Below are 18633 nucleotides of genomic sequence, written 5' to 3' on the forward strand. Positions count from 1 at the left end.
GGGAAACAGAGGTGCAAACTGAAATCTAGACTTACCTTCATAATAATATTAATACTATTGTACGTGGCTGGTGCTGTGCAAACCATTGCAGTATATTGCAATGATAACGGTAGTGATTGTTGTACTAGTTCATTTCAGTGGCAGGATATCATAAATTTTAATGACTGCTGCCTGACTGATGTCCTGTCTGTTGTAAATTTTTGAAGAATAGTTGTATTGTATAACTGGAAGCATTTTAAGCAAATAAAAAGACGCATACTACAACTAGTAGGAGCCTACTGTGTGAATAGCAAACAGAAACAATTCTGGAAGGAAAAAAGCCCACTGCCATCTTAGTGTCTTATGTAGCCAAAGACATGAATGAAAAAAACATATACATGGAACCATTGTTGTTGTTTGAGACATATTTGGATAGAAGTTTTGTTTAGGTGACCACTGACATTTTTGCTAGAAATTAAATGCTAGCTTCTTAGATCATCACAGAGGAATGGCATCTATTGTTGTCTCTTCATAATGCAATTACTATTTTGACAATATTTTGAAATAATACCCTCCCAAATATCCTGAGGAATCTGAACTGTAAACATTCTGTTTCCTCTGCCAGACTGAATGACATTAGAACTACCAGACACACAGTTGGACAGAGCTTTTACATTCTAAACCCCACCTTTTCACACTGTAATTTTCGCAAAAACATTCTTTGGGATAAAAAAGTTCTTGCTTAGACTTTGATCGGACATTTCAGTTCGAGCCACATTTGAACAATATCAGTTGAAACATTCTAGTTATATGAACGGGAAAAAGAATGGATCCCTTTTATTTGTGCTCTGATAATTTCACAGTTAGGGACAGATTCTGACTTGCAATCAGCCCCTTTGCACCACTCTAAATTCATTGGGGCTACTTGCAGAGTATGGTTCTACTCACCTTAAGTGTGGCAGGATCTGATCCTAAATAAACAGAGCCCCTGCAAAGTGGGGAATATTTAGGTATTACATAGAAATTCATCCATATTCAATAAACACTGTGAAAGTCAAAGTGTGTGTGGGTATTTTTGTCAGCAGCAAAACATTGTAGACTGAGATTTTCAAAAGTAGGAGCCTAAAGTCAGGCTTCTGTGTTCAATCTGAACACCTCTGATTCTGCGCTATGCTGAACACCCCACATTCCTGCTGAAGTCAATGGGGATCTTCCCTTGGCATTGTGTAGAACTCCTTGTAGGATCAAAGGAAATAAATGTTCTGATCTTTGTAATGTTTTTAAAAAAAATGAAATATGTCTACAAGCTACTGCTAGACCAAAAACTTGGTCATGACATACAGCACGGAAATGTATCAGATTTAAGAGCAGTCATAGAAACTTATTCTGCCATGTTCATACTTAAGGACGTTGGTCAACGAAGTGTACACATAAGGAGAAATCCTGGCCCCATTGAAGTCCAAGAAAGTTTTGCCATTCCCTTCAGTAGGGCCAGAATTTCACCCTTTCTGTAGTCAGTAAAACCATGGAATGTGTTACTGATTTATAAGTGAATGAGCATTGGAACTGAAATTCCCAAAATGGTGAGTTGTGTACTGATCCTTGAACACTTCTAGCACGTCAAGTGAACAAAAAGCAAACAACATTTGCAAGAATCCCTAAGCAGCAATAGCAACTGTCCGCTTAAGGGACATACCACCTAGCAACAAGGTCAGATTGGCATTAATTGTGACTGCAATGGGAGAAAAGCAGTAGCCTGAAAGCAATCCCTGCTACAAGTATAAATAGGATGCATTCTAACTACAGGCTCTGCAGCACAGATCTAAGAGAGGAGAGATGTTGATTTATTTCCTCCCAGCAGATAAAAAGCTAGGAGCAAAGTACATAAAGGAGAAATTATGTGATGCTAAGCAAAATTTTGCTTTGGTCTGAGAGTGTGTGAGCCAGGAAAACAATCACTGACTAGTGTAAAGGGATGAGAAGGAGCTACATACATAGCTACAGCTATTACTCACCAGATTATTTATTATCCACATATTGATATTATTCATGAATTGGGAAAAAGCAAGAAAGATTAAAGTAAATCAAGTAGCAGACCATCCAAACTCACAGGGATTAATTCTAGGAGGGTTCAGGAGTTCCTCTCCTTTCCTGCTACACAAACAATATTTATGCTTATCATTAAACTCACCAGGCAAAACCAACATGTTCGCTTGAAATTCCTACCTGAGCTTATAAAGTGGACAGGTGACAATTTACTGCCAAATGTAAAGGTCTGAGGCCTCAGCATGCGGTTGAGTTCCATGTATTGTTTGGAGAGATTTAGTAGAGTGTAAAAAGACAACAGTTTTACCCAGAAGAAGCCATAGACTCTCAAGCATCTTTCATCAGGGCAGGAAACCAGTTTCTCACATTTCCCAAAATGCAGAGGGCCAGTCACTCTCATCTAGTCTGTGAAGCCCCAATGACTTACACCATTGTAAGAAGCTGGCATACAACAACCTCGATTTTTTTAAAGGGTGGCACAGCTTAACATTTAGGTTTCACAAAAATAAGCTTTCACAAAATGTGAAATCAACAGGAATTTTAAAATTCCAGCCAAAACTATTTAATTAAATAAATAATCATTCCACTACACTGCTGTCATTGCAACCCAGATATCATCACATTGTGCTACTGCGTAAAACCTTAACATGAAATTGACTAGAAAATGACAAAAAAACAAAAATGAAATTGCCTAGTCTATTCTCTTTGTCCAGCAAGAGAAAAATGCAAAAAAAAAAAAAAAAAAAAAAAGTACACAAATAGCATAAACCAGTGAAAAAAAAGTAGGATTTTAAAACTGGTTTCAGTTTTACTAATTGGAGTGGTTACTACACTAACACATGGTTCTTTTACGGTATGTTATTTTTAACCTAGCATAGTCCTTTTAACAAGTGATGTAGTGCTAAATTTTATAATGCAGAAACCCTGCAAAAGTGATCTGAAGTTGGTAATTCTGTCACACAGGCTTCCACAATCTATCTTATGAGTGATGTCATAAGATAAAGTACACATATTAAAAACTTAACTTACACTTTACCAGTAAATGTTATCTCATCAACAATCTGTGAAACTGCAAATATGAGATTTCACACATTAATAACAAATGGACATATCATAGCAAGGTAAAATACTTGTAACTCAATTCTTATGTGTCAAACTTTAAACTAAATAGCAAGTCACATCCAAAGCGGACATGTAATTAGTCAAAAAGCCCATTGGCGGTGCATGTAAAAATACTGTTTTCACAATATTAATATTCTCTGCAAATTTAAAATAAGAGCAAGATTCACTTGTATGCTCCAGCTACTTTTGGGGCACTCCATAACCCCAATTTAATTGGCTGATCAGACCAGCCCCCGCCCCACTTATCCTGATGGCCCCCCACAACATCCCAAAAGATCTGAAATATATCCCACTCACCACAGCCCCCAACACCTCAGCCCCACCAGCCACAGCTCCCCTCCCCTCACCCTCCAATACTCCCCACTCACCTGTAGCCCACCAACAGCTTGTCCCCAGCGCCGCGCTCATTACCCCCACAATCTTCCTGGACTCTCACCGACTCCTCCCCCACAGCTCAGCACCCTGGTCCTGTCTTGGGCTAGAGCTGCACCTTCTGATTACGGCCACCCAGTGGTTCCACTTGCTCCCACCACCTGCCCCACACTCAAACAATGTGGGCCAAATTTGAGTGATGAGTGTCATTGCAACCTGGCACACAGGGTTGCAGCACTGCTCAGATTTGATCCAGGCAGCAGTCCCTCTCTTATGATGGGTGGGTGGCTAGGCCAGCCCTAAGCAGCAGTGCAACCCAATGCACCAGGCCATTACTCAAGTTTGGCCCAACTAACCCACGCGTCACGACAGAGGGGTAGCTGGGCCAAACCTGATTGGCATTGCAACCCCGTGTGTCAGGTTGCAACACCACTCACTCAAATTTGGCCTGGCAGCCTCTCCATCAGGTATCATGCTGGGGGCAGGAAGCCAGACCAAATTTGAATGGCATTGTAACCCCATGTGCCAGGTGAAGTGCTGGAGTGTTGCTCCATCCTGAATATCAGGTGCCAGAGTTACACCCCAGACCATTCTGGCAGCTTTAAATTACACCCCTGCTTTAAATCACATTTTGGGAAACATATGGGAGTGCATAAAATGTCAGAAGGCATTTCTCCTCAAGAAACTCTCTGTGGGGGGATCTATCAGGGCTTCTCTGCCCCCTGCTAGAAATTACCCTCTGCTTAAGGCAAATCCACTCAGGCCAGGTTACCAATGGGATTGAGTCTCCCAGGGGAGTGGAAGGGCTAAGAAGAGACACTGACCAATAAGGCGCCAACAGGCCAGTTAAGAAAGTTCACTTGCTTCTTCTGAAGGTCAGTGCTGAGTGGAATTGTGGCAGAAAAGGAGCACAGCAGAGCAGTATTAGCCCAAAACACCAAGGCCAGGCCAGGCTCTTTGCTTAAGCACTGCAGCTAACTAGTTACCTTGTGTGTTTGTTAGTTTAGAAGGGCAAACAGACAAATCTTGAGTTTGTTGTTAACTGTTTAAGACTCAGGCCAAGCTCACAGCACAGGCATTTCTGCTCCAGCACAGCTGCCACACCATCCCTTCTTTTGAACCTTTGACCCACAGGTTGTCTGATTTATCTTTATATAGCTATAGATAGATATGGGTTAAGTTGGTCCTGTTCTCTGCCAAGCCCAAAAGGCACCAGAATGATTAGTACAGATATAGGTCAAGAGAAACATAAAGAGGAAGAATCATTTTACTCATTTTCTTATGCTTAGAAAATGTGGCATTACAGCAAGAATGTTACATTATCTCTGTGTCATGACACAGTTTTATGGGCCTTAAACCCCCACCCCCCAACCCCCCGCCCTTGCCAATCTGGTCTCTACAGCAGAAGACTGAGTAATAGAATGAACAGAAGAGTTCTAATGTAGGAAGGTAAAGTAATCTAATTACTCTCTACTTCAGGAATTCACTGACTGTTATCAACGGGTTCATCCACTTTTTGTGACACTTAGAACAGTGTGTACTCAACCTATCTTTGAAGCTTCTGTGCTCAGAGTATTTATCCCGGCTTTGAAGCTTCCGTGCTAAGGATAATAAAAGGTAATGTGCTCAGTCAGTGAGCCAGCCAGTGTACTACTTAGCAAGTGCCGTTCACATCTTCTCCACAACGGCATCCATCCACACTCCTGTCTGCAACAGACTGAAAAGGAGCAGTGTAATTTAGTAGGGTGAAAGCCAGTTTCTGAACCACCTAACAGAAGGGCTGAAAACACAATGACAAGGGAAAACCTCCTCCTTGAGCTTCATCTCAGTGCTACCAAGTTTCAGCCAAAACTGGAAGATGATCTTAGATCCCTATAGTGCGGGGGAGAGACAATGGAGAGTCCTACGGAAATCTAGCTTATTTATAATCCTCTCAACCACAATCTTCACATTCTGTCTATTTAAAAATTCCTCCTCTTCTGCCCTCCACAGACCCATTCCTCCCAATTAATTATTAAAAGGCTCAATACTAGAGACAGAAGCAAAATCTTGCATTTTGTATATTGCATGCTCATGTTACATCCAAGTGTGCAGTCGATGAAAGATCACGTTTAACCCACATACTTTCATACTGCAACTTTTTGTTCTTTTCTAAATTCACAGAAAGGGAGCGCAACAGTGCAGTAGAGGAAGAGGTTTGCTGGAATCACCTGTTTCTGGAGAGGTGCCCAGAGCAGGGCCACAGCGACCCAGATTTAAAAAATGCAGAAGAGAAAACCACTAATAGGAACAGGAAAAATCATTTACAACGCAATAGTGATTAATTTAATCACAGAAGGGGTGACATCAGTGGTCTCTCACCAGCATAGAACTGAAGTAACACAGTTCTGGATCAAGCCCACAGCATTCTGCAGCAGAAACAGGGGAATCCCTAGAAACCCTGTTCCAGGATTGACATTCAGCTACAGAAGTTCCTCCATAAGCATCCTGATCTCACCTTACAGAGGACCACATTACAGATGTATGCGCATCACCTTTATCCCTGACGTAGAATAGCTGATTTTGGTTTTAAAATAAGAAATACTTCGGTAGTAGACCAATGTATTAGCAATTCAGGGAGGCAATGATTTAGAGACATGGGACCAAATGTATCCCTAGAATGGCACTCACTCACAGTCGGGCTGAATTGGGCCAGTGATGAGATTTATTCGCAGGAGTTCATGAGCAAGTGTGGAGAGAATTGTTTTTAAAACATCTGATATAACAAATACCTCTTCTTTGGTTGCTAAAAATAAATGTGTCACCTTCATCTGATGGTTAAAAAGGTTCCTAAAATTGCATAGCTTAAGCTACACTGTATTACTGACATGTAGATATTGATTTGAAAGGGGAAGTGGGACTGGTTTCCCCTGACCCATGGTATAGAAAAAATAGGCTCAGGGAATGAAAAATAAGATAAAAGTATATGATTGGTATTGACTTACACGTTGGATGTAGCTGTGTTCTGAAGTGTATGCATATGAAGTGTATGCATAGTCGCTATTAGGGATTTTAATCAAATTCTGAGTGCTGGAATTTTGCTAGGAAATAAGAGGCCACCAGAAGTGCAAGAAGGAACCCTGATATTTCTCCTATTGGGCATTTCAATTGAAACTTGGCACTGATTTCCAGTGTCAATAGTGTTACAAGAGAAAGTGGTTTGATTTAGATGCATGTGAAGAAATTAGTTAAACCAAAATAAAGATACACGAAGGGTAAATTTTACTTCAGTGTGGTGAAACCAGGCTTTGATTTGGCCTGTTTGGGTCTTGAAATAGAGACGTGTGAATGCAGATGATGCTGAATATCTGCGACTTGGCTGGAAGTTTGTGCTGTGTTCAAGAAGAGCTGCTTCATGGAAACAAAGGGTGGAAAAAACAGCAACAGTTGTCAGCATGTATTTCCTGTTGTCTCTCAGTTGACCACTGCCATCCACTTCCGTAATATTTTGCTTTCGCCCACTTTCCCATGAATATATTCAATGGGCCTGATCTGCTGAGGTGATGAGCAGCTGCAGCCCCTATTGATGTTAGTTGAGGTTTCAGGTGCTCAGAACCTCTGAAAGTCAAGCCATGTGCAAGTCTTATTTGAAAGGCTGATTCACCTTATGCATAAATCCGTACATTTAAAACTGCCTATCGGGCTACAGCTAATGATTTTTTTAACGTAACTAGACGGCATGGGACTGACTCTTCATGTACACATGGGTAGAGTTAAAGTAACTCCACTGGAATCAATGGCATGGCCTTGGTGTAAAAACAAGGTAGGAATCAGACCCTGGTATTCCAAACATTAATACCGGACATCTTTTCTAAAGAAAAAGGGGTTTACATTAAATAAACTATAGAATGATTAAACAGGATAGCATAGAAGCTTCTCCTATCCTTTGTGCAAATTATCCAATATGTGGGCATAGACATTCAAACTAAAATTATGTTAATGACCACAAAAATTTATCCCAAACCATTTATTCTTATATAATCTTCACACTTTCAGACTCTGTGTTCTTATAGTAAGGTTAAAAAAATGGTACTGAATTATTTAATTAATTTCCCTTTTTCGTAACAAAATACCAGAAGCTTGTACTAAAATCAAATAATTATAAAGCAGTGCGGGTTGTGAACACAGTTCTTTATATCTCTTCCACAAAGAAAAATAAAGGAATCTGTGATTATAAAATCTAATACAGACGTTTGCAGTCATGATCCCAGGCCATCTGCAAAACTAGTCTACTGCCACAGGAGGGCAGAAGTTGCACTATTTTTAAACATGAGAAATGCTTTTGAAGCATCCAGTTACTATTTCAGACAGAATGAAGTATTGTTTTAAAACATTTTCACCTCATACTGTAGATTGGGATAGAAGACTTCTGATGGAGGCCCTAGACTTAAGAAAATGCAAACACATATAAAGTTATTTTCACACTGGCTATCTTAAGACTTTGCCATAAATGAAGTCTAGTTATATTATTGTTTACATTCTTACACTTTGAAACCATTTCCCAAAACCTGGAACAGAACAAATATAGGCTGCAAAACCACTGAGTCAGTGCTGTCTATCTTCTATCTTTTGCCATTGGCATAAGTATAATAATGTATATCACCTTGGGTAATAATACCACTTTTCTCTCTAAAAAAATTCTGTGGCAGATTCCTTTTGAACACTGAAGTGTGTATGATTCTCTCCATATAAAGAAAGCAAAAAATCAGCACCAGGGCAGGATAATGGCACTTGAATAGTTTCCCATCTAAATCCTGACATCCACCTGTTTCTTTTATCACACGTGGAGATAAATTTGAGTTTGCAAAATACATTTTCTCTTGATTTAATTTAACAAACTTTTTTCTCCCATTAGGTCATTTCCCTCTAAGTAACAGAAACATTCTTTTGTTTGATAAGAAATTATCATGCTTCTTTCTCTTCCCATTTATTAAAATACATTATGCCACATTAAACTCGTTCAGTTTTAGTGGGGGTGGGTGACAATTTAATGTCTGCCACCTCACCTTCTTTGGCAATCTTTGATCTTTTCTGCATTAGATACTGGTGAGTTTGAACCCGGAGATGGATGACTATTCAACTTGCCATTCAGATCTGCTAAGGCTCTTTATTTTTTCCTGATTGCTTCACTTCAGCACTACATGCTAGATGATGCTAATAGCCCAGAGCCCATAGGAAGGGGTGATGTGGAGCTACAGTAACCTGGAGAAGTCGCTAGGAGGCATTATGGCACAGAGAGGTAGACTGCCTCCTTGTGCTGTGGGCAGAACAATCTGCAACACCTCCTTATGGTGCTCCTCTTTCCCCTGCCCAAAGCAGTCAGTCAGCTCTGCTGACTGGCACGCTGGAGTTTTGGAGCCATGGTTCTGCCTTTTCTTTGCCCTATTTTTTTCCCCTTTCAACTGACTTGCGCCCGGCATAGGGAACAATTGGGCAGTAGTTTTTGGGGTGTGGGAAGACAAAAGTTGCAAAGCCCTGAGAAGAAGGATGAAAACATCCCCTTAAGTAATCTACAAGAATGGAGCATCCCCAAATGAGCAAGCCCCTGAAAAGCGCCAGAGTGAGCCTAAGTGGAAATAAGAGCTAGAAAAATTGCTGTGGAATCCCACTATGACCATTAAGTGCTGTAGCCTGCAGTACAGCTGTCAGTTTGTTCACTGCTTTTTCAAAATCATGTGGAAGGCACGATTTCTCGAGACTTTCGAATAGCCTGGAAGAAATCCTCAAATTTTCATCTTCTTTGAAAATGCTGCCTCATCACCACTTCTGTCTCTAACTTTCCTGTGGTTTAAAAACTTGAATCATTTGCTTGTAAGTTCACTTTCTGTTTTCTTAGGGCATGTCTACACTGCATTGTAAACTCAAACTTGTGGACTTGGTGTTTCCAAACCTGTGCAGGCATGGGTGCCATGTGAACTGCTGGCTTGGGGTGGCTAGCCCCCAGCCCCACCCCTTCCGCCCAAAGCCCTGCCCCTTCCGGGACCCCCACCAGAGCCCAGAGCCCCCCCTCCATGGCCGCCAACCCCGACTTAGCGCCCCCAATGCAGGAGCGCCCCCAACCCCACCAACCCTGGAGCGCCAGGAGGATGGGGAGCGTGGCCCCAGCCTCCCCCGCCCAGCCCCGGAACACCAGGAGGGTGGGCAATGCAGCCCCAGCTCCGAGTGCTGGGAGGGCAGGTGGTGTGGCCCCAGTCTGCACCAGGTCTGCCCACTTGATGCTCCTAATTTGTTCAAATAAAATGACCTTTACTGTCTCAGGAGAAGTGGGGCAGGTCATGAGCTACCCCTTCCTTTAAATCCTTCTCTCCAGATCTTGAGGATACCAGTAACCACCTACAGAAAGACTGCTGCAACACATGCCTCTTCAAACAGCAGGGGCTAATACTGTGATGCTGCCTACATCACAAGCTGTACTATATAGTATACACCCAAAAGCTGCAACCATCTGTCATTGTGATGTCAGAGCCTACCCTGAATGCAGGCCAAAATATACTCACAGGATACTGCACTGAGCCAGAAGGTAGGCTTGAGTTTATGGTTTTGCCCCATTCCATTGCCCACTAGCCGTTCATTCTGCAGACTGCCAGACACTGAGTTGGGGAGAAGGGGGACGGATCACTGCAAACTGGCCCCTTGGACTGAGAGCTCCCTGGAGAATGGGTTATCACAATGTTTGCAACATCTACTACATTTTAAATTCATACAGATCTTTGTATTTATTCAAAGGAAACAATGGGTTTAGCATTCGTCAGAATGTTCACTAGAATTTCTATCCCTCTGTGCTGTTTGTAACAACCCTTTAGAAGGAAGCCTGAAACCAATTGTATTTTTTTTTAAATCCATTATTTTGCTATTCCATCTGGGGACGATACTGGTTAATTATAGTAGGGTTGATAAATAAATGCCAAGTTGTTGATGTTGGGCTACTTTCTTTTTTAAACAGACTGGTGTCTATTTGGTGGGCAGGGTAGAGGGTAATACTGTAAGTTATGCAGGTCCTGACTCTCTTCTCTCACGCTGGTGTAAATCAGGAGTAATACCAGTGACGTCAGTGGGGTTAGGAAGAATAAGATTGTGTGTGTGATCAGAATTGGGTCCATTATATTTGTGAAAAACAAAAAAGGCACGGGAGGTCAAAAGTTAAGCCAAACCATCTTTTACCCCCAGCAAATCAATTTCCTTAAACAACTTACTCCCACATAATAACTTACTCCCACATACAATTTTTCTTGGGGTAGAATCTTATCTAAGGGGCCCCCTCCTACCCTGTGTTTGTCTTATCTATTTAGAATGAAAATTCTTTGAGACAAGGACTGTCTCTTACTGTGTGTTTGTGCAGTCCATCATTAGTGGAGCTTCTCAGTGCTACTGAAATATAAATAATAATTATGATAAGGAGGTCCAAGATGCAGCAGCTAAATCTCCCAGACCAGGTAGCCCAATCGCACCCTAGGAAAGGAAATACTAGCCTTGAATGTAGGGGAGGGGACAGCGTGTGAATACATGAAAGAAAGAAGCTACTATCCTCCTCTCTAAAGTCATTAGAAACTCCTGGGAGCTGGGGAAAAAGCTAGTCTCATCCCCACTAAGTAGACTGGGTGTTATACACTACAAGATTTCCCCAGGATTTCAGTGATTGGGGGAGAGCAAGAAACAGGTGTCCAGTGACTCCGAATGGGGGGACAAGGTGGGAGTTATTATTAGGCAAAGGAGTTGGTTTGGGGTATTACTTTACACTGAGCTAATACAGTTGTTGTTAATTCGGTATTTGATCGTGAGTCTCACAATGTTAGGTGGTTTTGTAAAGACCCAGCTTCTGGAGGAAGGTTGTTAGGTGGGAATCTCAGCCTTCATTTTAACAAAAAAAGTAACCTTTTAGCCCACCTGGTTGCAGAGAAGAGCTCATGTGCAAAGCCAGAAGGTAAATATAAAGCACCCAACGTTCTTTTTTGAAAGATCTCGTTAAATTTTAGGCCAAATTAAAGGCCAATCTCATGATTTGCAGAGCCTGACATGATTTTTGTATCCTTGGGGTGGCAATATTGTAAATGGGGGAGGTCTTCAGCAACAGGAATGAGAATCTGGGGGGAGGGAATGGGGGAGCAGAGGAGAAAAGGGAATGTAAAAGGTCCTTGGGCCCCACTATAGGGAGTAGAGACTATGCTGTCCCCTACTGGGGCTTCTACATAGACTCTGGGATTGAGGCCAATTCCTCTGCTGAGAATTCTCCATGGACTAGAGAGGCTTGGGAGTGGGGGCTGTTGCCCCCAGCTGGGGATTTCCTCCTGGATAATGGGAATTTGGAGGGGACCCTGCTGCTCCTGTTGAACAATAGGGCCTTGGTGGGACCCAGTGTATGTGTGTGGTGGAGAGGGATTTCCCCATGGACGACAGGGCCTTGGGACCCTGTGTGTGAGGGGGCACCAGAGACCAGTGGTTTTCAACCTTTTTTCATTTGCAGACCCCTAAAAAATTTGAAATTGTGCAGACCCCTTTGGAAATCTTAGACAGTCTACAGACCCCCAGGGGTCCGCAGGCTACAGGTTGAAAACCACTGCCATAGACAACAGGATCTTGGGGAAACCCTTTGAGTATTGGGGGGGAGGTCCCCATAGAGAATAGAACCTTGGGGGGAACCTGTGAGTGTCAGAGGACTCTCTATAGACAATAGGTCCTGGGGGTCCCTGTGAGTGTTGGGGGGTTCCCCAGGAACAATAGGGCCTTGGGCAAATCCTGTGAGTGTTGGGGGGTTCCCCATAGAGAACAGAACCTTGGGGGAAACCTGTGAGTGTTAAAGGATTCCTTATAGACAATAGGACCGGGGGGGGGGTCCCTGTGACTGTTGGGGGGTTCCCCAGGAACAGTAGGGCCTTGGGAAATCCTGTGAGTGTTGGGTGGTTCCCTAAGGTGACCACCTTTCCAAAAGGCAAAAGCAAGATACATGCAGCAGCCCCTCTGTGTCCCCATCCCCTGTCCCTCCTCTTCCCCCAAAGTCCTGTCCCGAGGCCAGGCTGAAAGATGGAGCCAGGCTACGCTAAGAGCTGCTCAGGGAGCCAAGGCTGCTGTGTGGAGTCCCAGACCCTCCACCTGTCCTGGGTGGGAGGCCAGGGTGCCCAAGAACAGCCCCCAGCCTGTGTCCCCAGCCCCCAGGGCGCACCACCCAGGGCAGATGGAGAATATGGGAATCGGCACAGTTGCCCTGGCTCCCTGGTCAGCTCTCACTACTGCCCAGCTCCAGTTTCTGGCTGGGTTAGGGTTGGGGTCTTGGAGGGAAGAGAAGGAGCATGGGTGGGGCCTCACAGCAAGGGGGGGCTAAGGCCCACCTCATTTCCCACCCCCACCAGGAAGAAGCTGGCACCACCCCTGAGCCTCAAGCACATGTGGAGTGGCGCTGCAGGGAACCCGGGACAAATGCTGTCCTGGAGAGTCATTCAGCCCAGAACCAGGACTTGAAATGTACCTTTCGGGTCTGTCCCGCCTAATTAGGGACGGGTGGTCATCCCAGGGTTCCCCCGGGACAACAGGACCTTGGGGGGATCCTGTGAGTGTTGGGGGTTCCCCAGGGACAATAGGGCCTTCGGGGGACACTGAGTGTTTGGGGGGTTCCCCAGGGACAATAGGGCCTTGGGGGGGATCCTGTGAGTGTTGGGGGGTTCCCCAGGGACAACAGGGCCTTGGGGGGACACTGAGTGTTTGGGGGGTTCCCCAGGGACAATAGGGCCTTGGGGGGGATCCTGTGAGTGTTGGGGGGGTTCCCCAGGGAAAACAGGGCCTTGGTGGACTGAGTGTTGGGTTCCCCAGGCACAATAGGGGCTTGAACGGACACTGTGAGTGCTGTTGGCTTCCCTGGGGACAATAAGACCTTGGGGGGTGCCGGCTGCCCTGCTGAGGTTGGATTTCCCATGGACAATGGGAGCTGGAGGGGTCGGACTGGGGATTCCCCTGTGTGGGCGTGAGCGGGATGCTAATTCCATCGTGCCCTATTATTGAGGCCTCCCCAGAGTACTGGCCCCGCCCCCCGACAGGGCGGTGTGAACAAGTGACATGTGGACTGACTACCAGCTTCGACCCCTGCCTCCGCATTCCTTGCCTGCCCGTCAATAACAAATCTTCGATTCTGATTGGCCGTGGTGGCTTACGGAGCTGAAATCCGATTGGATTCTTCCACTAGGGAAGGCGGATCCAGTTTCCCAGGAAACGAGAGTTGCGTGGGTGGGGCGGCTGGGCGGGCCACGACGCGCGTGAGCCAAAGGGGCTCCAGGATGATGCGCCACAGGGGGCGCTGCCGAGGTTTTTAGCCCACCACATGGAGGGGGCAGGTCCCCAGCGGGCTGGGTGCTATGGGCTGTTGCTGTGGGACTGGCTGTCCGTCGTGGAGCCCAGGCTGAGTGCAGTGTGGGGTGGGGCATGGAAGCACGAGCCTGGGTATAGTGAGCTTGTGACCAGTCTTCACAATGGGGAGAAGTGAGCAAGTGGTAGCTTCCTGCATAGCACAGAAGTACCCTTCACACAGTTCCCCAGAAAGGACATGAGGGTTGGACACATTGGGTGGTTCAGCTAGGGTCCATTTCTGGTAAGTGGGGACTGGATTTTTCCCCCAGTGGGAATCCAGACTCATGAACTTTTATATGATCATTACAGACTTGTTGCACCAGTATCACTAGGAGGAGAATCAGGCCTCTATTTCTTATCTCTTTGCAAATTTCAAACCCACAAGTTGTTGGCAACAGCTATGATCATTGGTTCCTTTGCAAGGTGGTAGTGACTGAATCTCACGCTTCAGTATGGGGTCACAGTAGTGGTCAAGTAGGTCCTCATGCATGAATACCAGACAAGTACACACACCAAATCAGTATGCATACCAAGCATTCCCCATGTGTGTTACAGGAGAGTTTTTTGCTTTTCTTTGAAGATTACCATATCCACTACCATCTGAGGAAAGATATCAAACTATGAATCTGATCTGGCAGTTCCTACACTATGTTCCTAGTCCATAAGGCAGACAAAAATAATATATTGTAAAAGTTGTATAGATACAAGAGAAGCACTAATGTTTTTCACAAAGAAGAGTGAAATATTTGGTTCTTATTAACTTGCAGTAATGCTGAAATGAGAGAGGGCAGTTCAATAAAAATAAACCACACAATAACCCTGGTTAAATTGAAGTTAAGGTTGTAGGCATATGTCTGTGGTGTGAATGCATATTGCTTTTCAAGAACATTCGTGTTAAAACCCCTCAAAGAGTAGAAATCAGAATGCAGTTAAAATTGTACCTCTCAAAACAGGCATCCTAACTGCCCCTTAACAATGCCACTTTACCATATTCCCTGCGTTACATATAGAGTATCAAACATGGGGGCCATAGAACACAGGCTTAGTAATTCATGTCACACACACGTCTCAGTAAGCATGATGATTTGAGCACTAACTGTTACTCTTTCCTGTATGTTCTCTGATAGTATTGTTTGGGCAGAGACAGCTAGCTCTGTGTCTAGTGACACTTGGGTAATTGGTTACCATATGGAGTCAGAACCTAATCCTGTCAGATACTCAGTGCCTTCAGCAGCTCAGAAGAATTGGCCCTTAATGAAGGATGATTGATGGTTGCCTTGAGAACCCTGTTTGCCTAATTTGTGAAAATCTTGTATGTGTACTGTGTAGTCATAACATCAGAGCAGGGAGCAAAGGTTAGGGGATATCTTCCCCTCACACTTCTTTGTGAATTCCTGATATCTGAGTTGGGGAGCCCTACTAATGTACGCTTCCTTAGGAGAGCAGCCCATCTCCTGTGAAGCTTAGGAGGTGCGCAAGAATCTGGCTTTGCCTGGATAAGTGCCTCTGCTGAGCCTTCTAACATTTCCAGGAACCCCACAAAGTCTCCTTGGGGTCTTATGCTTGTCCCGTGAGCCTGAGAGAGAACATTGATGGGGTAGAAAGAGCAGAGTTGACAAGCTGAGGAGCAGCATAGTGCTGCTGGAGAAGGTGGGGAAGCAGCACATAGTTGGCTTATGTAACATGCAAAGCTCCTGCTGTATTCAGCAGCAGAAGTTCCCTCTGACAAACAATGGGAGATTTGTCGGGTGGAGAAGGTGAAGAAACTCTAATGCTTTCCAACCCCCATGTCCTCTCCACCCCTGCCTGAGCTGCTCCTTTCCAGCCTGGATCCCTTTGCTCCCCAGAGTTCCCCCATTCCTCATAGCAAGAAACACCCACTTCCCCTCATGTCTGCCACAGCCCCAACTCCTCTGATCCCTACCTACGGACATGGTCTCCTTCAAGTTCTCACATGCTGCATATCTCCTCTCTCTTCCCCATGTCCCGTTTCAGATGCCTTCTTCCCTTGTGAACTGTACACCCAGTGGTTGGGGGGTTTCCAAGAGCGTGCAGATGGGGAAAGGGTGTGCAGAAGGTGGAAGAGGGGAAACACTAGTGTCTTCCAGCCTTCTGCACCCAATGAATCTTCTGTTGTTAGTTGGAGAGAGTCCTGCTAATGTAAACCAGAGGAGGGCTCATCAGATGTAGAAGGGAGGGAATGCTAGAGCTAACCCCATCTTGTCCTTTTGAACTTCTGCTGAGTGCCTCCACCCTGGCATTGGACTTGGGGTAAAGGGCATGGGAACATCAGGGGAGTGGGGATCTTTTGAGAGGCATGAGGGTTCTGCCAGGAGCAGTAGAGTTCAGGTAGGGAGAGGGCACTCATGTAGTTTATGATGCAGAAGGAGGGGGGGAAGGACTTGTGGCTTCTCAGAGGGGATTCCTGTGCTGTGAGCCAGAGGAGCTTCATTGGGTGGAGAAGGGAAGCAGAGGTGCTTACTCCCTGCCATCTTCTCCTGCATGCTTGAGTCGCTCCTTTGAAATCAGTGTTGTAGCACTTTACTCTCTGTAAATGACTGCACATGGTTCCAGGCAGTGGAGAATCCTGTATTAATTCTGTTACATCACCTTTCATCCCAAAATGCTTTCCACGCTCTATAGTCTACACAGTATGCACAGCATCACTGAAATGCAGGGTGCAAAATGCCTTCCACCCAGCACACTGAACAAAAGTGGGAGGAGGAAAAGCTTGGCAAGGGAGCACACTCTTTCTGTTGTGAAATGTGTCATGTGATCATTAATGTCTATACAGAGCAAGCAAGACTTTGGATTTTAAGGGTAAATCTGAAAAATAACGAGTGAATCTTTTCAGAGTCCATATTCCATGGGAAGATTTTCTTTTCCCTGCCATTTGGTTAAAATGTATTTCTAGCTATTGTTCATTAGTTGAATAAAGCCATGGTGCTATACTTCTGTCTCTAAACAATCTTTTTGTTCTTGTTTTACATTGTAATCTGATACAAGGGATCAGTTGCAGTATCAAAGTGGCCACTGTTTCCTCTGCTGAACGGTATCAAAGTTCAGCAGAAGCTACCCATGTTACTTGCTCAGACTGTATCCAGATGCACTGTCTGATTCTTTTGATGATTTAATCTTTTATCTATGTAGCTTCCCTGCAGGCCTCAACGTGCAAATATGAAGCATGGAGCTGTTACATGGCCTGCCATACTACTATAGAGAAAGGGAGGGAACAGACATATTATCGAAAACCTTAGAGTCTAATGAGACACTGACTCCACTGCAAATTCCTTCACGCCCAACTGTGTCCCAGGATAGGTAAGAAATAGCTACTAAAGGAAAATGTGTTTTGCTGAAAATTTTAAAGTATTGGTGCCAAACTCTGCTCCCACTTACACTAGTGCAACCCCATTGCTTTCAATGAAATTACAAAATTTGGCCTTAAGTATCTGTATCTATAAAATAGATTGCATAGGTTGAATTTTTGTGGCTTGCCATAAATTCTATAACACAAAACTGTCTTACCTCAGTCAATAATTTACAGAGACAAATTATGGGGCAAATTATACCCTTAGTTGGGGTGCCACACAAGACAGAATTTGGGTTTATAATTCTAGAAAATCATACATCTCAGCTGCTCATTATTTAGGACAGTGATCCTTTTTGGATCCACATTTCTCACCTTTATACATACAGTAGACCTGTAGTGGTCCTCATGTTCTCCACTGTTCCTCTACATAATATTTTATCTACAGAAATAGGAAACTAAATTATAGTTCCCATATCACTTAGAGCTTTGTGTTTTACTAGTTTTCATTGATTTTGTCCTTTGAAGGCTAGCATCCCATATTGAGTCTTCAGCAGGAGCATATCTGATGTAATTGGATCTGTCAGACTGTATGCTGAGTCACCTGATTGAGGTATCTTCCCTAGTCAAGGTGCTGGCTGTTTCACTATCATCGTGGCTTGCGTTGTGAACGTATAAAGTTATAGAAGGTTAGATGAATCTGCATATGAAATGTTATAATGGCTGATGACTTAAAATCTAGGAGAATTATAGGCCTTATCCAAATCCCATTGCACTCAGAGGAAAGACCCTCATTGATTGGACAGTGCCCCACAATAGGATGAGTTGGCTGGGCACAAAGGCCAAAAACTAAGGGCACAAAACACTATAAAAGCAAGTAACATTTACTGTTAAAAATAAGCACCATTTTTAGGCCCTTTCTGCAATACAAAACATTACAATGCTGAAGCATAGAAAAGAAACATGATCGTGACCCCAGCCATGTCATAATATGTCTTTTTCTGTGGATAGAGAAATGTTAGTGTTATGTCCTCACTAAGGGACCATGAGCCAAATTCTCTGTCGAGATAAATGTGCAGACTTCACTGAACTCAGTAGAGCTACACCCATTATATCAGAAAAGAAGTTGGCACCAGGTCTTAGCCTAGATATCAATCAGGGTTATAATACAGGGTTTTTTAAAATGATGCAAATAGGTATTTTATGACAAGGAAAAAAATCTTAGAAAATGGTTGTTCTCAACTATTTTAAATAATACATAATAAATAATCTGAACTTTAATCATTATTAGAAATCTGCACTCTTTACTGGGTTGAACTTCATGTATATCAATATATCTACTAAACGTCTATTGCAGCTGACAGGTTTCAGAGTAACAGCCGTGTTAGTCTGTATTCGCAAAAAGAAAAGGAGGACTTGTGGCACCTTAGAGACTA

The 18633-nt window shown here is 44.0% G+C and overlaps 1 protein-coding gene across 1 annotated transcript in view; it reads left to right on the top strand.

The window, feature by feature from the left end:
* Window positions 1–17074: 17074 nt before the first annotated feature.
* Window positions 17075–18633, top strand: part of SPMIP4 (sperm microtubule inner protein 4) — a 43933-nt gene continuing 42374 nt past the window's right edge. The window contains exon 1 of the mRNA XM_077808741.1: window positions 17075–17208. Within this exon, the coding sequence (XP_077664867.1) occupies window positions 17075–17208 (134 nt within the window). The remainder of the gene's footprint in view (window positions 17209–18633) is intronic.

This window comes from Eretmochelys imbricata, chromosome 2 (genome assembly GCF_965152235.1).
Source record: "Eretmochelys imbricata isolate rEreImb1 chromosome 2, rEreImb1.hap1, whole genome shotgun sequence".
NCBI lineage: Eukaryota > Metazoa > Chordata > Testudines > Cheloniidae > Eretmochelys > Eretmochelys imbricata.